The 20,414-nt window shown below is 39.2% G+C and overlaps 1 protein-coding gene across 2 annotated transcripts; it reads right to left on the bottom strand.

Annotated features, from left to right (window-relative positions):
* Positions 1 to 1,696: 1,696 nt before the first annotated feature.
* On the bottom strand, positions 1,697 to 16,946 carry auh (AU RNA binding protein/enoyl-CoA hydratase). 2 transcript variants are annotated; one of them, XM_049604109.1, is made up of 10 exons: positions 16,681 to 16,946; positions 14,444 to 14,511; positions 13,979 to 14,066; positions 12,837 to 12,923; positions 11,753 to 11,845; positions 9,401 to 9,457; positions 8,521 to 8,708; positions 6,272 to 6,322; positions 4,057 to 4,104; positions 1,697 to 2,274 (listed from the first exon to the last, which is right to left on the bottom strand). In XM_049604109.1, exons 1-10 carry the CDS (start codon positions 16,910 to 16,912, stop codon positions 2,197 to 2,199), a joined length of 990 nt encoding a protein of 329 aa, XP_049460066.1. In that variant the 5' UTR covers positions 16,913 to 16,946; the 3' UTR covers positions 1,697 to 2,196. The 2 variants fall into 2 exon arrangements, with proteins under 2 accessions (XP_049460066.1, XP_049460067.1); XM_049604110.1 differs by lacking the exons at positions 1,697 to 2,274; positions 4,057 to 4,104 and adding an exon at positions 4,127 to 4,306.
* Positions 16,947 to 20,414: the final 3,468 nt, after the last annotated feature.

The following is a 20,414-nucleotide window of genomic DNA, read 5'->3' on the forward strand; positions in this document are numbered from 1 at the left end:
TGTCATTTTTATTGTTGGTCAGTTAACCAATCATATGAATAATTTCTAACCTACTAATTAACAAGGTTCCCACACATTTTCATGGACAAAATTCAAAACTTTTCCATGACTTTTCAAGGACACATGATAAAAAATGTCTTGCCCAATTTGCCTGGCATTTTTCAAACATGTCAGATTCAAACAGAATTTCAGTTAGCTGGCATACATAGAGGGAGAGAGAGAATGCTGGGAGAAAATAAAGAAACATATCTGATGGTAAACAAAATGTCACATCGACGATTATAAGAGCTATGCTATGTCAAAGGTTTCAGAAAGAAATTTTCTGTTATGTAAGATCATGTGGAAGGTTATCCATGGAAGATTAACAATTTTATTACACACACCAAACTTCCATGACTTTTGCAAAACTTAAAAGTAAATTTTACTGCTGTCTTGACTTTTGCGGGCCTGGATAATGTGATCGTGAAATTCTTTGACTTTTCCAGGTTTTCCATGACCGTTTGAACCCAGACTTAAACACTACAGACTAGGCAAATATGTCAGTACAGTCAGACAGCTGTTAAGTTTATATTTTTGAGGCAGAGTTAGGCCCTGATCACAGAGAAAGTGTTTTGCAGGTTGCAAAATGCAAGGTGCACCACACTGCTTTTTTTTTCCTAATTGAATGCCACTGGTTAAAAAAAGCTTGTTGCACCTTTTTGTCATTGCTAGGCAACCTCCCCATCACCTCCTCACTCTAACCCTCCCGTGTAATCAGTCTACCATATATTATTATTATTTTTTAAATCTATTTATTTCACAGTAATCAGTATCTAGTTCCTAAAATGGACAGGCAGAGGGTACTTGCTGTAGCTCTGGTTGAGGGTGAGAGGCTGTCGGCAAATAGTTTGTTGGGCACAGGGAAACAGAGATCTATGTGGGCACATGAGACCCTAAAAAAAGGGCTGGATCACGGGGAGTACCACCAGTTGGTCCAGGAGCTTCGCCTCCATGCTGGATGTTTCCAGGCATATTTTAGGATGATTCAGAGGCAATTTGTAAAGTTGTATAGCTCTGGGTATCCAGCAACCCCTACTACCAGTTTCTCCTCCATTGTTTACAAACTGTAAACTTGTTGACGTGACAAGAAGGCCCACCTCTCAAATCATCTGATTGGACAATGGGAAAAAAGCGGAAATGACATGTGGCACTTTTCCACTCTGAGTTGAAGTTTTTTTTCAACTCGAGTTCAGAGCGCTCCGACAAAAACGCCAGGAGCTTAGAGTGCAGAAACGCGAGGCGTGTAGCAACACAAAAACAGCGAGCAAAAAGCTTCATTCTCATTAAAAACATTTACAAAATGATGTGTCCAGCTGCTAAAACACTTTCTATGTGATAAGGGCCTCAGAACCTTTGGTGGAAAATGCTTTGTGGTCCTTTGAGCCACTATGTTTTTCTTTCATCATAGCATGTTCAAATTGTTCTGATAGCATGAGCGTTGATTTGCAGAGAAATTAAACAATTCTCCTTGATTTAGACTCTGTTGTTTTCAGCCAATTCATCTTGGTTTACAGTGTCTTGTGATGCCACAACAGAGAGGCGGATGCGCCAAAGTCAGAAATCGTCAAATCCTACATACAGTGGCAATAAGTCTCAAATTGGAAATTCCCCCCCCTGGATTATTAAAAAAAAAAACAAAACAGAAACCCAGCCTGAGTCATGATTTCATGCAGACACCTCTGGCATTATTCAGTGTTGTAAATACAGGAGTACATTTTTACCAAATAAAAAAAAAAAAAAACTTTCTGATGCATCACTCAAGTGAAGCCGTCACAGAAATGTCATTAGTCAGGGAGGTTAGTGACAAACTGTCAATCATACTGCAAAGAGCAATAACTGTTTGAAGTAATTCATGTTTTAGACCACAGTTTGAAGTTAGATTAATAAGTGTTACATATTGTAAGCAGTGGTCAATGACTGGTTAGTTTGCTTGGTGGTAGGTGACACACCCAGCCAGTGCTTTACACTTGAACACCCAAGTCACTGTCAAAAACACCCGCCAGGAGCGACCCCAATGTCCTGCAGTCAAACAGACGTCCTCTGGGTACTGTACAGGTTAATGTGTGGACGTGTACAGTTTCACCAGAAACTATGTCAGAAGCAGTGGAACTGTAGTTGAAGGCAGAGCTCTGATATGTTTCTGGAAGCAGTGTGGCTTCACTCCCCCTTGAAGTGGGGACGCCTCTTCTCCTTGAATGCAGCCAAACCCTCCAATCGATCTTTAGTTGGTATCACCTTAAAAACAACACAGATGTGTCAGCACTATCAATGATGCAGCTCTTTATCTGAAGCCTGTCTTTATTAACCAGTTTCCAGAGGAAGACCCTGAACTCTGATGTGCTTCTAATATTTTGTCCACTCATTTTATATTGATGAGGGTGGAGTAAACATAAAAAAACCTCTCAGTATAATATAATAAAATTCAGTGGCAGGACAAATTGAATAAACAGCTCTCTGAAAGAGTTTGAACAAAAGCTGAACATTAGAACCTTAAAGGTAGGATCTGGAGGATTTTCAAACAAAACAAAATATAGACATATACAAATGAAATCCTGCTTAATCATCACCTATGGGCTTCTACTCATGTGTGGTGGTGACTCTGTTTGCCGAGCTCCTGCCCTTTAACTGTATTTTGATGTTTTTGTGAGCTTGGACCGCTTCTGGGCGGAGATTTCCCTAGCCAATGAGAGAGCACAGGTGCCGTGCCCGAGCGTGTCCGAGCGTGCACCAGCGCGAGCCTTGCCTGCACCTCTTCTGTGAAGCCTTCTTCCGTACTTCCGGGCTCCGTACACCCGGGAGAGTTGAGCCTGATAGGAGGGGCCAAATTTGAATGTGTGTTTACAAACAGGAACTGGAAAATCCTCCAGACCCTACCTTTAATAAAAGGGACAACTTACTACAGGGCAGTTAGATTAGACTGTATTGTGCCACATGTTAGGTATGGTTATGTAAATCTTCGTACGGTTTACTTTTGGTTCTAAATTTACTATCCCAGAAGTTTTTGGTGGAAATGGTCTTTAGTCACTTGGCTCTGTTATTCACACGCACAGCTTTTCCTACCACAACTAGATTTTGGTTAGGTTTTGCTTTTGTTGTTATTTCTTTAGTCTATTTTATGTATCCTGTATTTTGACAGTCAATTGTATATTGAATACTGGAATGATGTTCAAGTTAACTTGTAAATGTATGCTTTAATGTTATTGTGGGGGGTGTCTATGGGCCCTTCAGAATTTAATGGTGTTAGTAGGGGCCAGATGTATATATACTAGGTGTAAGAGCAGTGGGGAGTGTTGGAGAGACAAGGGTCAGGTTGAGTGTTACCTCTACTGCTGGAATCTGCTGTTCCTGAAAAGACTGTCTCTGTTATCCACCAGTCTGCTGAATGTCTGGTGAGGAATTGTGGAATCTTTTTGTAACCTTGCTTATGGACTCAAGTAAAAAATATCAGAGCTCTGGAAAATCCCTGCTCGTCTGGTGTTGATCATTCCTTCCACATGCTTTACACCTCAATACCGCTGGTTCTCATCCTGATTATAGGGGTTCACCACCATCAAAACCTTACAACACCACTGAAAGCTCAACCTTGACAAGACTGAGCTGCGGTTCCATCCATGGAAAGCAGCTCCCATCCATGACCTCCCCATTACCATTAAAAATTTTGTAGGTGTGACACTGGATGACCAGCTAGTCACCACATCTGCTGAAGTTGATATACTTGCAAAATACTTGAAATTCTGGGGTTGTATCTGCATGGTTGAATGTACTTATTTTGAGTTGCTTTGGATTAAAGCATCAGCTAAATACATTTAATGTAAATGGTGTGACCCCAAGGCTAACAGCAGGGGCAACCATCGGAGGGTCAGAATAACTTGAAATTTCCTTGCTCTTCTTATTAGGCAAACATGACATGAATGCAGCACAGGTATTAGCTAGGCTGACCTAATAACCTGCCAATTAAATGAATAATTCAAACAGCACAGTACATAAGATATAAAATTCAACAGTTTTATTACTTACCTGGGCATAGCATGCTTCTTCTATTGCCAGACCTGTTGATAAATCCACCTGAAAGACAATGTGGCATCTCTTCGTGAATGTTCTGGAGTTCTGACTGCAATAAATAGGTGAATCTCGTCATCTCAGTTGGACTTCATCAAAATCTATAAGGACTAGAGGTGTTTCATTTTTCCTGTGGGGTGGGCCAACAGTGTTGCTGGGGGGAGTGATCTGTGTGTCTGCAGGAGAAGGTGGGAGTAACATGGTACATCTGTAGGTAAAGGTAGGGGAGGTCAAAACTTCTGTAGCATTTACTACATTTTCCAAAGACTTCATTTTAACAACAGAGCTTCAATGTGCAAAACTATTCATGCAAAGAGCCAAACTCCCTCCCCAAGTTCTTACTTTTAAACACAAATGGCTATACATTACTACTGACTGATAGTAATGCACAAAAATATCGGCACAGCATTGGTATCAGCCAATATTGGCTTTAAAATGAAATATTGAAATTAGCCAACATACCAATTTCTGCCTATATGTGAAACAGATTTTTTTTTCAATTGAGAAAGTCAACATGTACAAAAAAAAATCTGATAAATGATACAAGACAGGTAGTAAAACATCATATCTTAAAGATACAGAAAGATGTTTGTTATTCAGAAATGCATATAAATCAGACGATGAAATAACAGTACAACACAATGCAAACACAAATACATGGTCTCAAAGCGAGGTATTACACAAGTAGGCCAACATACATGAAAATATATATAAAATAAACATAAACAGGGGTACAAGTGTACAGATAAAGAGGCATATTCAGTCAGAGGATCCAGGGAGGAAAGTTGCATAATATATGAATATACTGATATTGGTATCAGTTATTGACCAAATGTTATATATGGTCAAAAAATCCAAAATCATGCATCCCTACTAACTGCAAAGCTGATAATCACATGTTCAACTCACTAAATACAGCACAGTGTACACTTGCTATACTAGATGGTAAATGGCCTTGCAATACAAGTGTATTGCGCCTTTCCAGTCATCCGACCACCCAAAGCGCTTTTTAAACTAGGAGTCACATTCACCCACTCACACTGAGGCTACTATACAGGAGCCGAGGCTACCATGCAGGGTGCCACCTGCTACTCAGTTTTAACACACTCACACACCGATGGAACAGCCATCTGCTCAAGGATGCTTCGACATGCAGGCTGGAGCTGGGGATTGAACTCGCTCTACCTCTGAGCTACAGCCACCCCATACTGATCACAAAATGTATTCAACCTGTGCTTGTAACGTGGTCTTTTGAGTACAGTACATATCCCTATGATTTCGTTGACTGTGATACATTACAGGAAGGTACTGCTGATGTGACTTTTTTTTGTTTTGTACAGCAAGTGTAGGGCGGAGTCGTCTTTTCTCTAATTTGAAAGGAAAGAGTAAATAGTGGTCTGGGGCAGAGTCCTCCACGGGGTCAGGTACCTGTGGGTCCTTGACGGGTAACCCACATAAGCAGTGTAATGGGTAAAAATATAAATTTGCGCATAGAGACAGGCAGTGGGTGAGAACAAAAATATATTTTTCTATTTTTCAGAATAAAACAAATTAAAAGATGTGCAATATGTGTGTACTATTTTGACATCTAAATCACTATTATCAAGGCGCAATTCACTTTATTTTAAAAGTAAATGACACAAGTTGAGGACTCCAGCAATAAAACTTTGCAGCCCAAGGATGAGGTGGCCGCAAGAATCCTTCTTAAGTTTTATGGTGGTGGAAGGAGCATGCTAAAATGACTGCTAACCTGGTAGTGATTAAATATTTTTGCTATCCCAGCATTGAGCGCAGCCAGTGAAAGTGACTTTTCCTCTGCTGGATTTGTACTTTATCATGAACGGAGAACTCAGTTTATTGTGAGTGACTGTAGCCTGTGTGCGTTTAATCACGGGGCTTCAGTCGAGCTCAGACCGGCCAGTTCACACCACTGCAATGCCACAAATCAGTGGTCTGAACTGGGCTTGAGAGGCATCCGTATGAGCAGGCAACCATCCATCAGGTCATGGATGAGGCATGTGATGACATCATCACCCAGCAATGCCAGAGGTGGAGGAGACGCTCCAAAAGATTCAAAAATTTTTTAAGGGTTTTGCAAAATTAAACACTGAACTGATCCAAAACAGATGTAAAACACAGAAAAAGCAGTCCTGCCCTGACCTCTAACACTTACCTCTATCCCCTGATTGATCGCCAGTTTTGCCATCCTTACTGCAATTGGACCCTGTGGAGCCAAAAAATCAAAGAGTGACTGCCTTTTTAGAGGTTACAAGGTTTCATAAATTACTGTGTGTGATATAAATTTCTTTTGTTGATCGTTTTAAATAAGTTCAATATCATAATGCAATCATTCAATGTCTAAAATGAATAAAAGCTGTTTTCAGTCATGACATTCATTATCAAATCACCATTTTGTTTTTCCCTCAGGGTACTGCTCCCTTAAAATACTTCACCTGCGAAATGACTATTTGCAGTGGTCGAATTGAGGGGGGATGAGAGGGGATGCCATCCCCTTTGTTAGAAAATTGACCAAAAAGCATCCCCCTTGTTAATCTAGAATCTGTGTGTGCAGGCACAGACGTAATTTAAGGGGGGGGGCACAGGGGACATGTCCCCCCGCACTTCCTGTATCTGTGCCCTCCGCCCCCCCCCCCCCCCCGCACTTTTTACAGCTGTTACCACCATTCAATTTGTTTTTAACATGTGGTAATGTGTTTTTCCGAGCTGTCTTTAAACGCTCCATGAGTAGGTGTCAACAGGCGGCATACACATTCTGTCATGTTGTGATCTGAATCAATCGCACACAGACCAGAAGTGTGCTGCTGGGCAGTGCCTCTGTGTTAACTATGTTCAGCAAACCAGCCAGCAAGAAGCAAAAAACCTTGCACAGTTTCTTCCAAACAAACCGTGTAGGTTGAGTAATGCTGTTGCATGTAGATAACGTTAGCTAAATGATGACTAATTAATAGATGCCAATACATCAAGTTAAGATAGTTAACAAGAATACTAATGTTATTGTTACCTATCTTAAATCGCTTGCTAGCTAGTTTCATGCTAGGAATAAACCCACTCCTCCTAAATAAAAATTTGTGCTCACTATTGCTTTGCACATATTTTTTTAATCTTTATTGCCACGATATAAAGAGCAGGGTCAGGGAGGAGACAGTGGACCAGAGGCCAGCAAGGATGATCACGCAGGGTTCTCATAGGTGAGGAGAGATTATAACTGGCTGAGAGAAAATATCTAGAGCACAAAATTGACTGTGCGATTAATTTCCATGGCTATGTCACCACTACTATCCTTAATTCTTTTTCTAAATTTTGCTTTGCATATTTATTATCTATATCATTGCAATAGATAGAAGAGGGACAGGGAGAAACCAGGCAGGTATCAGGACAGGGACCTGACAGCAGCACCAATTATCAGCCCAAGGCTTCACCGGTAAGGAGAAATTATAACTGGCTAAGGAAATGTCTATAGGATAAGAGTGACTCTAAGATTAATTTTCACAGCTATTTCAGAACTACCCTTATTTATACTCTAAAATGTTTTTTGTCTGTATTGCAATAACAATACTACTGCATTATTTGTGTTTTTAAAGGCAGCAGGTATAGGTCATGCCATTTTTCTTTATCTTGATTAATTTTGCACATCTGTGCTGTCATATTTGATGATGTGTGCATGCAAAAAAAATCAAAGCTACTTTGCATCCCCCTTGTTAAAAATTAACAATTCGACCACTGACTATTTGTATATCAGTTACTCACTTAATATGTTAAGAAAAAAGTTTTTTTATCCGCTTGTATGCTCAGTACTTCCAAAACACATGCATTTTTGCTTAAATGTTACAACATAAAAATCTTCCACTTACGGGTAGCACGCTCTGAGTATGCCTGAGCACACACCTGCATGAGCAGAGATCAAACACAGGCATGTGCATAGGCACAGTACTTGGCTGTGCATCAATCAATCAATCAATCAATCAATTTTATTTATAAAGCCCAATATCACAAATCACAATTTGCCTCAGAGGGCTTTACAGCATACGACATCCCTCTGTCCTTCGGACCCTCAAAGCAGAGTGCATGAGACTGTATTGATGTGCTTTAAATCGTAATGCTCCAGTGAAAAATGTATGTGTTTGGGAATGGTGAATGGTAAATGAGTGGAGGAGCTGAGGATCAAACCACTTATCTTTCAATCAATGGATGACTGGCTCTGCCTCCTGAGCCACCACCGCCTCTAAACACTGCTTTGCCTCTACCAAAGTACTGAGCATACAACTGGATAAATGAGAGACTTGGATTATACTGCAAACTAAAGGCAATACAGGGTAAGTAACTGTTACAAAAATGATCACTGTGCAGGTGAAGTATTCCTTTAATTAAGAGGTCTGTTCGTCAGTGAAATGGTTTTGTTACCTGAGGGTTGATCTCGCGGGCGAGCTCCAGAGCTCGCAGGTAGGCAGCATCTCCACTCTTATTCTGCTCCACAGAATGACTGACAAGACCCAGGCGACACGCCTCTGTTCCATCCACCACCCGCGCAGCAAAGATGAGCTCCTTTGCATGAGAGACACCAATCACCCTGGGCAGACGCTGTGTACCACCTGCACAGAAGTGATGAGAAACCAGGATGGAAATTGGCCTCAACCACAGACACTGAACAGGCTGTCCCAAATTAACTGCTGTAAAAACAGCCTTTAACAACTTACAAAAATAATGTATATTATGATTGTTCAGGTTTTTTCCTAAACCATCTGGTGTCCTCACAGCCTGCTAGCAAATGTTTTGAGGCCTGGTGCCAGTCTGCAGCCCAGGGGTTGAGAACCACTGGCCTGGGGTTATATAAATGAAATATAATGAAAATAGCTGTGTGCACAACTTCAAAAATCTAAGATAATATAAAAGAGGTGCATCATACTGGCAAAGATCGAAGAACATATAGAAAACCTACATTCATAGCAGAATTCACTTATTTAATATGGGCAAAAACATATAAACACAGATGTGTTCTTTAGGTGAGATGCATCCATGTCTATACGTTTTTGCCCATATTATTGTGAATTCTACTATGAATGTGTTTGTTTGGTTTTTTTCAATGAAAATACGACAAACAGGAGTTCCTGTATGTTTGTTAATCAGACTAGCTGCTGGCAGGAAGTTTTTGCAAAACCTTTCATAATCTGACTGTATTTTAAATAATCTCCTCAACCTGTGGCAGTCCCTTGAAGTGAAGATGTGTGTAGATAATATGAAGATTTTCACTGGAAATGAAGAAATGAAAAGAATACAGCCTTACCTGCTCCAGGAATAATAGCTAGTTTGGTCTCAACTAGTCCCATTTTGGCAGTGTCAGCTAGAGAGATCAATGAACAGTATTACTACTTTCACAGAAATACTTACACTAATTCAAATATTATGTGGTACAATAAACAAAATAATTATTGGATTAATTATTGAATATTCAAAGTTAGTAGTAACACAGTTACTACTAACTGAGTCGCTACTCAGTGACAGAGAAACACAACTACTACAAAAATATTTAAAGGAGCTATATGTAAGAAATATAAAGCAAATAGTCATAAAATCCTCCTAATATGTCACAGAGACTAAGGAAAAATGTTTATATAACATACTGATCTCACCGACAACAACAGTACAGCCAGAATATTCACATTTAAAAAAATATTTTACGTTCCGCAAATCATGTTTATGTTTTGAATTTGTGTTTTGGCCTGTTGCGCCACCCACCGCCGTCTACCAGTCACGCAGTCAGTAGAGTCTCAGCATCAGTTACAGTTACAACTCAGCTACAGCAGCACGGCAAGCAGCATTAACAGTGTCCCAGTACATAGCATTAGTAGCCAGCTCCTCAGCTGTATCCTGGCAGCAGCGTTAGCAGCAGAGAAGCCGGACTTGCTCGAACGTTCCGCTGGAAAACCGAAGATCAAGGACGCGGCGACATGGCCCTGCCACGGCAGCCGTCTGTGGGCAAACAAATCAGTCTCCAACGTGCCACTGTCCAGCAACCTCGAATCTGTAGGGGAGTGGGGAGTGGACACGACTCGCGGCAGTATTTTGAATTTGAGTGCAGTAACTGTTTTGGCCACATTCTTACATACAGCGCCTTTAAAAACATTAAGTTTACTTTCTACAAGGGTACATTTTAGTTGGACTAGAGGATCAAAAAAGTTTGTGTATCCTCTTTGTTTACTTCCTGCATCAGTAATGCCATTTCTAAGCACACTTTGTAAGGCTCTCACAACACAAAAATAATTAATCAACAGTCAGACACAATCTGTAATGCATCTGGAAATACAAGTTGTAACAGTGGCAAGTTTAGCAACAAATTATCGACACAAACACAAGAATCATGGTGTTCTTGTGTTGTTTTTATGACAGCAGTCAGCCCACTGATATTAATGGTAGGGAAAACACTGGCATGTTTAGCTGCGATGAAGACTCATGGTATCAGTAGTGTCTCAGTTCACACAGAGAACCCACACACGCATTTTTTTTTTTAAATAGCTTCACCATTTTAGTCTGTTAGCAATACGTTTTCATGCACAGTTAAGTGAAAATAAGGTTATAGATCATTAAATTGGACCATTATTCTCAATTTATTGACAGAAGTATGTCCAACTCTGCTACGATAGCTGGTGATATGCCCCCCTCCAGCTTGTTACTATTGGACCTTTTTCCTGTTGACCTATTACATCACAGACCAAACACTCGCCATTCCATGTTTTCCTCCCATCCATGTATTTCAAAATATTTAACTCTTTTAGCTGACAAAGCATGAACTATGTCTCCTTGTCCATTTAAAAATGCACAGCTTTGGATGTAGATTTTTCCCTGTTGTTACCAGCTTCTTTTTCTGTTACGCATTAAATGCTATTCTTTGACTTCTGGATCAAAGGCCGGTGCGGAAACTGTGGAGCACGCACAGAGCACCTAGGCCAGTTTGGGTTTGATTGACTGTAAACTTGCAGGAGTAATTCAACTACCAAACGCAGTCAGTACGTTTACATGACATTAGAGGAAATCTATTTATTGTTTGTCCGACTAAAACCAGACTTTTAAAAAATATACGTGAACATGTTAGTCTGACTGAAATTGTTCTAAATCAAATTTCGGACTGACACACCCAGATAATGCGATTGGGAACACAGCAATCAAAGCCAACAGATATCTACCCCTTCATCTGTAAATATCAGTCTGTGTTAAATATGGAGGAGAAGTTTATCATTTTAGTGCAGGGCTACTCAGAGCTTCACATCTATCACACAGACAATATTTTTGGCCTAATACACACTTACAAAACAACACCTGGAAGAAGTACATAGGCTATGATACAGTGCTGGTTTCGGTTGCTTAGTACCCACAGATGCAACCGGCATCTGCGCCCTTGAAAGTTGGTACAGAGTAGCGCCCAGCGCTTAACCTTGCATTTTCCAGGCAGGCAGTTAAAGACACCGCATGTGTATGGCCCCTTTGCCAGGTTCCTTTGCTCTAATTGGTCATAGGTCTATCCAGTTGAATTCAGAGGCATTTTGATCTACAGCTATTTGAGACTGAAAATGAACTAAGAGGTTCCAGACTAACTTCCATTTGCAAACTGATCTGGCGGTGCCAGGCTGGAGGAACTTACAGGCAATTCTGATGTCACAAGCAAGAGCCATTTCCAGGCCTCCTCCTAAGGCAGCTCCATCAATGGCAGCAATGGTTGGTACCGGCAGGTTACCTGTAAATGAAATGACAACAATTTACCCATCAAGAGACACTATATGTATTAAAAATATACACATTAAAACCAACTACATCAGACAACTACCACTACTTGATTACAAATCCAACTGCACTGGTGGAAAATAAATTTCCTTCACTTCTGACAGAGCCACACAATAAGATTCCCTGAGTCCAGGCTATGCTGCTATTTTTATTCAGAAAAGAATGAACTGGAGAAACTATTAAATTACCCACAGACATATTGTGAACCTAACTATGGTTTCATCAAGGCATAGTTGTGTCACTATGAATATTCCATCAAAATATTCCCCAAAACCATCTACAAGTGAAACTAACATTACACATCAGACTCATGTTTCCTGGTTATTAATCCATCCAAACCCCTAAAATCCCAACATTATTAACTGTGAGGTGTCCCCAGTTTTTGCCAGGTGAGGAGATTAAAAATGCCTGCCTGCTATAGATGCCTGGTTCACACTACACGACTTTAGTCCTGATTGTTACTATCAGTTTTTGGAGCTCCCCGACAAAAGTTATCAGCCTAATTACTTACTCAGAATGCTGCTTTGTCACTCTTTGACTTAAACATTTCTTAGTAAGCACCCAAGACACTGCACTGTGGTGTGACCTGCGCATCATATAACATACTCATTGGGGATTTGTCCCGATGACAGATCTTGTAGTGTGTGACCCGCTATCACCTGTCAGTCATGTAGTGTGATAACCACGACTTCAACACTTCTCATTACAAGGGACAGAAAGTTGTGTAGACTAAAAAGTGCAGCCATATGATGACTTTGAAAGTTAAATATCTTTCATTATTACGAAAAAAGAAAATGAGACATGAATGTGGGTACTAAACAACCATAACCAGCACAGTAGACATCACAGTCTACTGTGATGTCTACTGTGTTGAATACATACAAGGAATCTACAATGAATTCCTGAACAGTCAGTGAATTTCATCACTGTTTACAGTCTTGTACCCAGCTCTGTGATGAGCGCTCTTGCTTTGGACACAAACGGGCCCACTTCACTCTGGTGCATCTTGGCCCTCTCCTTCAGGTCTGCACCTGCACAAAGAGACAGAGCATCAGCATCAAGCCAGAGGCCCGTGGCTTCCTGAAACATGAAGCAGAAGAGTGCAGTGTGGTCCATCACTCTGAACTTCAGTATCTAGGATTCTGAATCTAAAGCTGAACGCAGAATTCTCTCAACTAGATCCAAACCTGCTCAGCATTCCACCATCAAGATCTCATTATGAAATTTTACTTACAAAATAATGCATAAAGATTAGGTTGGCAAAATGTCTACACCTGATGAACAAAGAGTGAAATGGAAAGACTTTACAAACAGTACGTTTACATGGACAGTTTAATTCCACTTTTAATCGGAATGAACGGCCATTCCGATTAAAAGTGGTCATGTAAACGGTCATTCCGATTGAAAAATGGTCATTCCGATTGAAAATTAAATCCGATTAAAGGGGGTGGTTTATTCCGTTTGTCATTCCGAATGAAAGAATTTTGTGTGCATGTATACACTCATTCCTCTTTAAGTTCATTCCGGTCTTTCTGCGCATGCTCGTTTCCTTGCCCTTCTGGTGCGATGACGTATATAGCGCACATAGCAACGGGCTGCATAGCAACGGGCTGAGCTAGAGCAGTCAGACTCGTTGCACTCACCGGTTTCCATTCGCCACAGCACGGTCTTCTACCTCTCTTCTCCTGCTCAACAGATGAAGCATTAGCAGAACAAGGTTGTTGTCGTACTGCTGCTTCAAGAATATAAGCAAAACACGCCCAAAAAAGGCACTAATAACGGCGTCGTCAAGCATCTTGTTATCCGGAGCGAGGACTACAGTGTTTTCTTCCGGTAAACGTAAACACGTAACATCCGCCCCGCCCCCTATCCAATCAGAAACCTTCCCTGCCCCAAACCTTGCGCAGACCTGAATAAAGGCGATTGAACTGATCTCCCATGTAAACCCTCATTCGGAATTAATATTTCCCATGTAAACTACCTGGAAAGACTTTAATTCTGAATGATTTCATTCAGATTCATTTCATTCTGAATGAGAAGCCATCATGTAACAGTAGCCACTCTGTCAAAAATCCCTCCAGTTTACCTGCACAGAAGATCCCAGGAACCAAACTGCATATGATAACACTGCGCACTTTGTTATTCTTCTTGATATCCTCCACAGCCTCAAACATCTGAAACACAATTTTTATGTTTGTTTTTTTTTTTTCAAAAAAATAAATAGAATAAAATGTTCTCAAAATGGATCATGATTTTAGTGTAAAACTCATTTTGTATTTATAAAAAATATTAATAAACTGCAGCATATTTAAAAAAAAACCTTAAAAACTATACAAGACATCACAAAAAACTAAACCTGAGCCAGGTAAGAGGAGCGTCAGTGATTTTTAAAGATCTACTGAAATAGCCACACAAATGTCTCTGATTAATCCCCATGCACATAAGCCTACATGCAGCCCAGAGAAGCACAATTCCAGCATGACCTGTGTTAACACTGGCTTAGTCATCTTTACAATGTAAAAATAAATACAAGGTCAACAGCAGTACATACCATTTTGACCAGATTTTTGCTGATGGCATTTTTTGCTTTTGGTCGATTTATCCCAACAACAACAATACCTGAAAGACAAAGTTACATAATGCTGATTAATGATGGCGCACAGGTAACAAGGACATTACTGCAGAGCAGCAGGTTTCACATCTCATGACGTGATGATGTCACACCTGGAAAAAAAACATCTTCAACCAAGATCACATTAGGGATGCACGATATTGGATTTTTCTGCCGATATCTGATATGCCAATATATAAAAAATCATTTGGTTGATAGCCAACACCAATATCAATATATCCACTTTTTTCCCTACATTATTTTAGTGATCATCAAGTCTCTTCTGTAGTGGAATTGACATCATATTATGCATGCATGATGGCCCACCAGCAGATGGAGACATGAAATACATTGCTTTTCAATGTATGTAATATTCATTCATAGTGCAAAATAAGAAAAAGCATGCTGGCTGATTCTGATAGTTCATTTTAAAGCCGATATTGGCTGATATCAATGACGTGCCAATATTATTGTGCATCTCTAGTCAAAACAGCTACCATAATACGGTCAATCAGATACAGACTTGACGTTGGACAGCATCACATACATATATCCAATCATCACTGCAAATCTGTATATGACAAAAATATCAACTAAAATGACAAAATTATTCATTTTTGAGGGTTTTTATAATCTATTTGTGGTTTTTATACTTTCTGTAAAATAAACATATCATTTTGTAATAGACTGCATCTATTTCTCAAAAGAAAAAACAAGAAACATTTATGGAGATGGGTGTGCCCTCTCCAGGGCATATCAGATGACAGCATTTGTAGTTTAATGTGTGGTCTTGGACCACAAACGTATTTCTGGGGTGGCAAGTTGAATCACTAGCAAGGGCCTGCTCTCTGCTCTAGAAATAGCAGATTTTGAAGCTGGGAATAGAAAGGACAATTACATTGCATATCTGTCTGACTAAATGTAAGCATTTTTGCGTACACTCGTCATACTGTTTTATGCCTCCACCTTGGAGACAGATATGGCAAGCCGTTTTAACATTTAATCGCTAAGTTTGACTATCCGGAATTACCATTATAGATATCTATAACGTCATTTTGACTAGTAGTAATGTCATTATGACTAGTATGAATTTTAATTTAAGATATCTGTAACGTCATTCTGACTAGTCAAAACTGAATTGCAGATATCTATAACGTCATTCTGACTAGTCAAAACTGAATTACAGATATCTATGACATCATTTCGACTAGTCAAAACTGAATTACAGATATCTATAACGTCATTCTGACTAGTCAAAACTACAGTTACAGATATCTGTAATTCAGTTTTGACTAGTAAGATTCAAACTATTTTTGCTATTCATGTGTATGGGGTTTGTCATTATAGATATCTACAATTACATTATGACTATCTATAATTCCAGTTTGAGATATCTACAACGTCATTTTGACTAGTCATAATTCAGTTGTAGATATCTACAACGTCATTTTGACTAGTCATAATTCAGTTACAGATATCTACAACGTCATTCTGACTATCTGAAACTCAATTCAAGATATCTAGAAAGGACAATGTAGATATCTTCAGTTGACGATAATTAAAGATATCTTGAACTTGAATTATGACTAGTCAAAATTAAATTGTAGATATCTCAAACTGGAATTACAGATATCTACAATTAAGTTGCAGATATCCGAAATAACAATTTCAGATATCCGCAACTACATTGGAGATATCTATAATGACAAACCCCATACACATGAATGGCAAAAATAGTTTGAATCTTACTAGTCAAAACTGAATTACAGATATCTGTAATTAGAGTTTTGACTAGGCAAAATCTAATTAGGGATATCTTGAATCAGAGTTTTGACTAGGCAAAATTATGTTGCAGATATCAGTAATGAATATCCAGTCTAGCGATTAAATGTTAAAATGGCTTGCCATAGACAGATCATTTAAAACTACCTCCATGGAGAGATACTACTACTGTTATAGGTTTGTTTATGGCGTAGGGGTCGGCTTTTGATATCACGTAACGGGTGACGTCAAGGCGTACACTCTAATTTTTATTTGCACCATAACAGCGGACTGTGTCTTTAAATCCTGTTTTAATGGTCAGTGTCTTGTTTAAACGGGACTTTGGTTTGGACAAATACAGTGTTGCCATGGACAAACGTGTCTTTGAATGGACAAAGACTGAGAGCAGGACTTACCGGCGTCCTCTCCGTCCAGGTGTCTGACGCGGAGGTCCTCCTTGGAGTCCGAGCTGTAGTGTCGTGTCACTGCTCCGTGACCGTTCAGGAGAGAGGAAGACGAGAGTTTACCGGAGAGAGCATAGTGTCTGGAGCAGGACCAGGCTGCTGCCAGCCTGCACGCGCTGTCTCGGCCCGATGCCTGCACTCGGAGGGCTTGCAGCAGGGCTCTGTGTCCCACTTGGACCGCCATGCTGGGGAGTTGCAGTGTTGCTTGACTTTCAACTTTGAACCCAATCACGTGTTGTTATCACGTGATTTACTTGCAGTCTGCTGTAATGGCGTTGGGAGACATTTGACAAATAGTATTAGTAGTAGTAGTATTAATAGTAGCCTTTGATCGAAAATTGTTATTTCGGATGTGAAAACTATAGAAAATAAAACAGTGTTTTCTGCAGTGTTTGGTTTTAATTAAGTAAAAGACTGACTGAAAAGCAGACTTATTTTTAAAATTTTTATAGTTAAATATTTGTAACTACAAATATTTTCCCTTTAGCCTCTCTGACTGGCAGAAATTACTTGACACTTCATCTACCATAAATTAGTTAAAAGTTTTTCAAAACTTGCATTTTTATGTTTTAAAGTTAAAACTTAAAAGTGGAAGATGGAACCCTGAAGTTGCCATGGTTTTTCACTCTTCTCGTGCATCACTGGATCACTGGAAGTTTGTAAATCCAATGATAATTTCTGTTTTTACAGTTTCTGGCTAGGATAAATGGTGTTTTTTGGTGATTAAAAAAAAGACAGAAATTTGCATACCCTTCCACTAAGCCAAAATAAAAACATAAGTCCCTCCTCAGTGCTTATAAAGTTTGACATTTGAAATCTGAAATTTCTAACATGCCCCCTTTTTGCACCCACCCCATAACCTCCCTCATAAGTAACAAACAGTCCCTAAAATTACCATGATGTGCTGTTTGGATTCCATAATTTTTATAGATCTTAAATAAAGAAATGACATCTTGTAGCCTTAGTCCTGAAAGAAAAATGTCATATGTTCAAATGCATTTTTTTTTTTAATGTAGCCTACAGAGCACCAACTACAACTTTATTTAGAATGTTTCTTAAGTACAAGACATTTATCACAGAAGGAAAAGCAAATGTGGAACTAAACACATTAAAGATGGCTGCTTGATTTAAGTGTTTACAATCCTCAGGTCTCATGTCTCTTTCAGTTGTTTTAAACAAATGGGAAATATCCGAACAGAAGTCGGACTTGGACTTAGGTCAGACCAGCGGTGTAGTGGTAGTTGATGAGGTGGGTGTACTACTAGGTAGATAGGTAGGTTACCGATGAGGAAGTGGGCATACTCTCCTATTACAATGGCTGTTTTGCTGATAGGTGGGTATACTGTCACTGGATAGAAAAAAAGTGGGTATACCCCATATACCTGAATATGCCCTCCAATACACCACTGGGTCAGACTGAAAATAAGAACTTGAGACCCACGGCTGGCTGTTGTGAGATCAGACTTACCTGAGACTCTCCTGCCTGACAACATCATCAGATTTTTTTAAACTTTCAAATATTAATATTACTATCAGCCTTGAAATCATGATATCTGTCAGGCTATACATGTAACCATCAACATCTGACCTTCTACTTTTTGGGAAAGCAATGTTTCTGTAGTTATTTTGTACTGTTTTTGTTTTTTATGTCTTTTTGTAGAAATAACTTGTAGTTACCTAATCTAAAAAAAGAAACAAATTAAACACACAGAAATAAAACATACAGTACAATATGGTTCAGTGACAAGATATTTATTATAAACAAAAACTCACCATTACAATAAAACTTGAGAAAAGTGTTCAGATACAGGTAGCTGCTGGGCAAATGGAGTTATCACCACCATCATTACCATCATCATCATCATCACTGAGATATTCCAAACCATGACAACAAATGCACACACCATTCTTTAAGAATGAACTAGGCAGTGCACCTGGATATCAACAAGGGTTGGCTGAAGTCAGCAGTTTGAAACTGACTGCAGGTCAGGTCAGGGAGTGTGATGATAAACACCCCAAATGTCTATAAGAAATTAACAAATAAGCCATTTGATGAAACCCTTAAAGTTCTGAATTCCATGACAGTTAATAATACAATTACAAGAACTGTACGGACATAATGCTGAATCTCTGGAGACTTTTTCAAAATACAACTGCTGATTTTCCATAAATTGCTAACATTTGAGGATAGATTGTGTCAGAATATACATCGGAGGGCTTTATAAAATCCAGTTACACTCTTGTCAGTTCCATCAGATGAAAGTCAGTGTCAGGCACATTCTCAGTTTAACCAGTGGCCTGGAAGGTTTAAAGAATCAACAAAAATCCACTAAAAACAAGAGAAGCAATGGCTATTTGGTAAACAGTGAACCAGTGCAGCAGAGCCTATTCAAAAGTTTAGCTAAACTTAGTTTAAAGCCAAAATCTGTAACTATATGCAATGTAAACCTACCACAGAGACGACGTTGGTGAAGTGTGTTGCTGTAATGCAGTGACATTATCATTGAATGCAACATGTCCAAGAGTAGAGTATCATTACTGAAAAGATGAAGGTAAGCAGCATTTACATCAACCAGGACAAGAGAGAACAGAAATGCTTTATTTTACAGGTCTTAGAAAGTGGGAATGCAAAATATTGGATTTTTTCCCAGATACCTGATATGCCAATATATAACAACTTTTTTGGCTGTTAACCAATGCTGATACATTCACTTTTTTCACCAGCTAATTTTAGTGATCATAAAGTCTCTTCTGTAGTGGAATTAACATTATATTATGCATGCATACTCTTGTCGTGATGGCCCACCATAGATGAAGACATTAAGTAGAATGCTTTTCAATGTATTTAATACTCATTTATTGTGCAAAATAAGAAGAAGCAGGTTGGCCGAGTCTAATAGTTCACCCCAATTAGAAAGGTTATTTTCAATATTTCAATTAGAAGTATGTCAGTAGATATTAATTCTGGGGAAAAAATTAATGATTGTCAATTCCTCCCATAATTTGTACCAAATTAAAACCGTCTTTCCAGGAAATGTCTAAAAAAAGTCTCCGAAATTACAAATCTATAAAATAAAGCAGTACAGAACATTCCTCTGAAGCAGAGGTATGGACCGTGTCTCCACTGTAAACCTGTCACCACACCAACACACACATGGTTGCAATAACCATACTACATTAGTTAAAAACAGACTACAGCTTTAAAGCAAAAAATAACCAGACTGCAAACCTTTGGCAACATCTGCCAAAGTGCCCCCAGCCCAACAGGTAAATAAAGTGGCAGCTGTTCTGATAATTGGGGCTTTTTGCTGCTCCACTAAATCAAAGCAGATAAGTATTCAGTGACAGTAGGTGTATACTGCAGGGCAGAAACCAGTGACAGCAGTCATGAATAATTTGGTATAAGAAAAAAAATAAAAGCTCCACACAAAACAGTATCTTACACAATAATGATGTCCATCCCACATCACTGATTACCACTTTACTGTAATTTCCCAAATAGTGCCCGGAAATCCATTGTTTCTAATTCCCCCTTTTTTTATGACTACATATGATCGTTTTATTGAAAAATGTTGTTTTGTGATCTGCTCCTGTTTTATGTTGCTGTTGATGCATGTTTAGCTGTTGAACATGGAGGCACATAACACTGGACATTATACTGATTACATTCAGTACATTAGTAGTTG

Source organism: Epinephelus fuscoguttatus, linkage group LG18 (assembly GCF_011397635.1).
Source record: "Epinephelus fuscoguttatus linkage group LG18, E.fuscoguttatus.final_Chr_v1".
Taxonomy (NCBI): Eukaryota; Metazoa; Chordata; class Actinopteri; order Perciformes; family Serranidae; genus Epinephelus; species Epinephelus fuscoguttatus.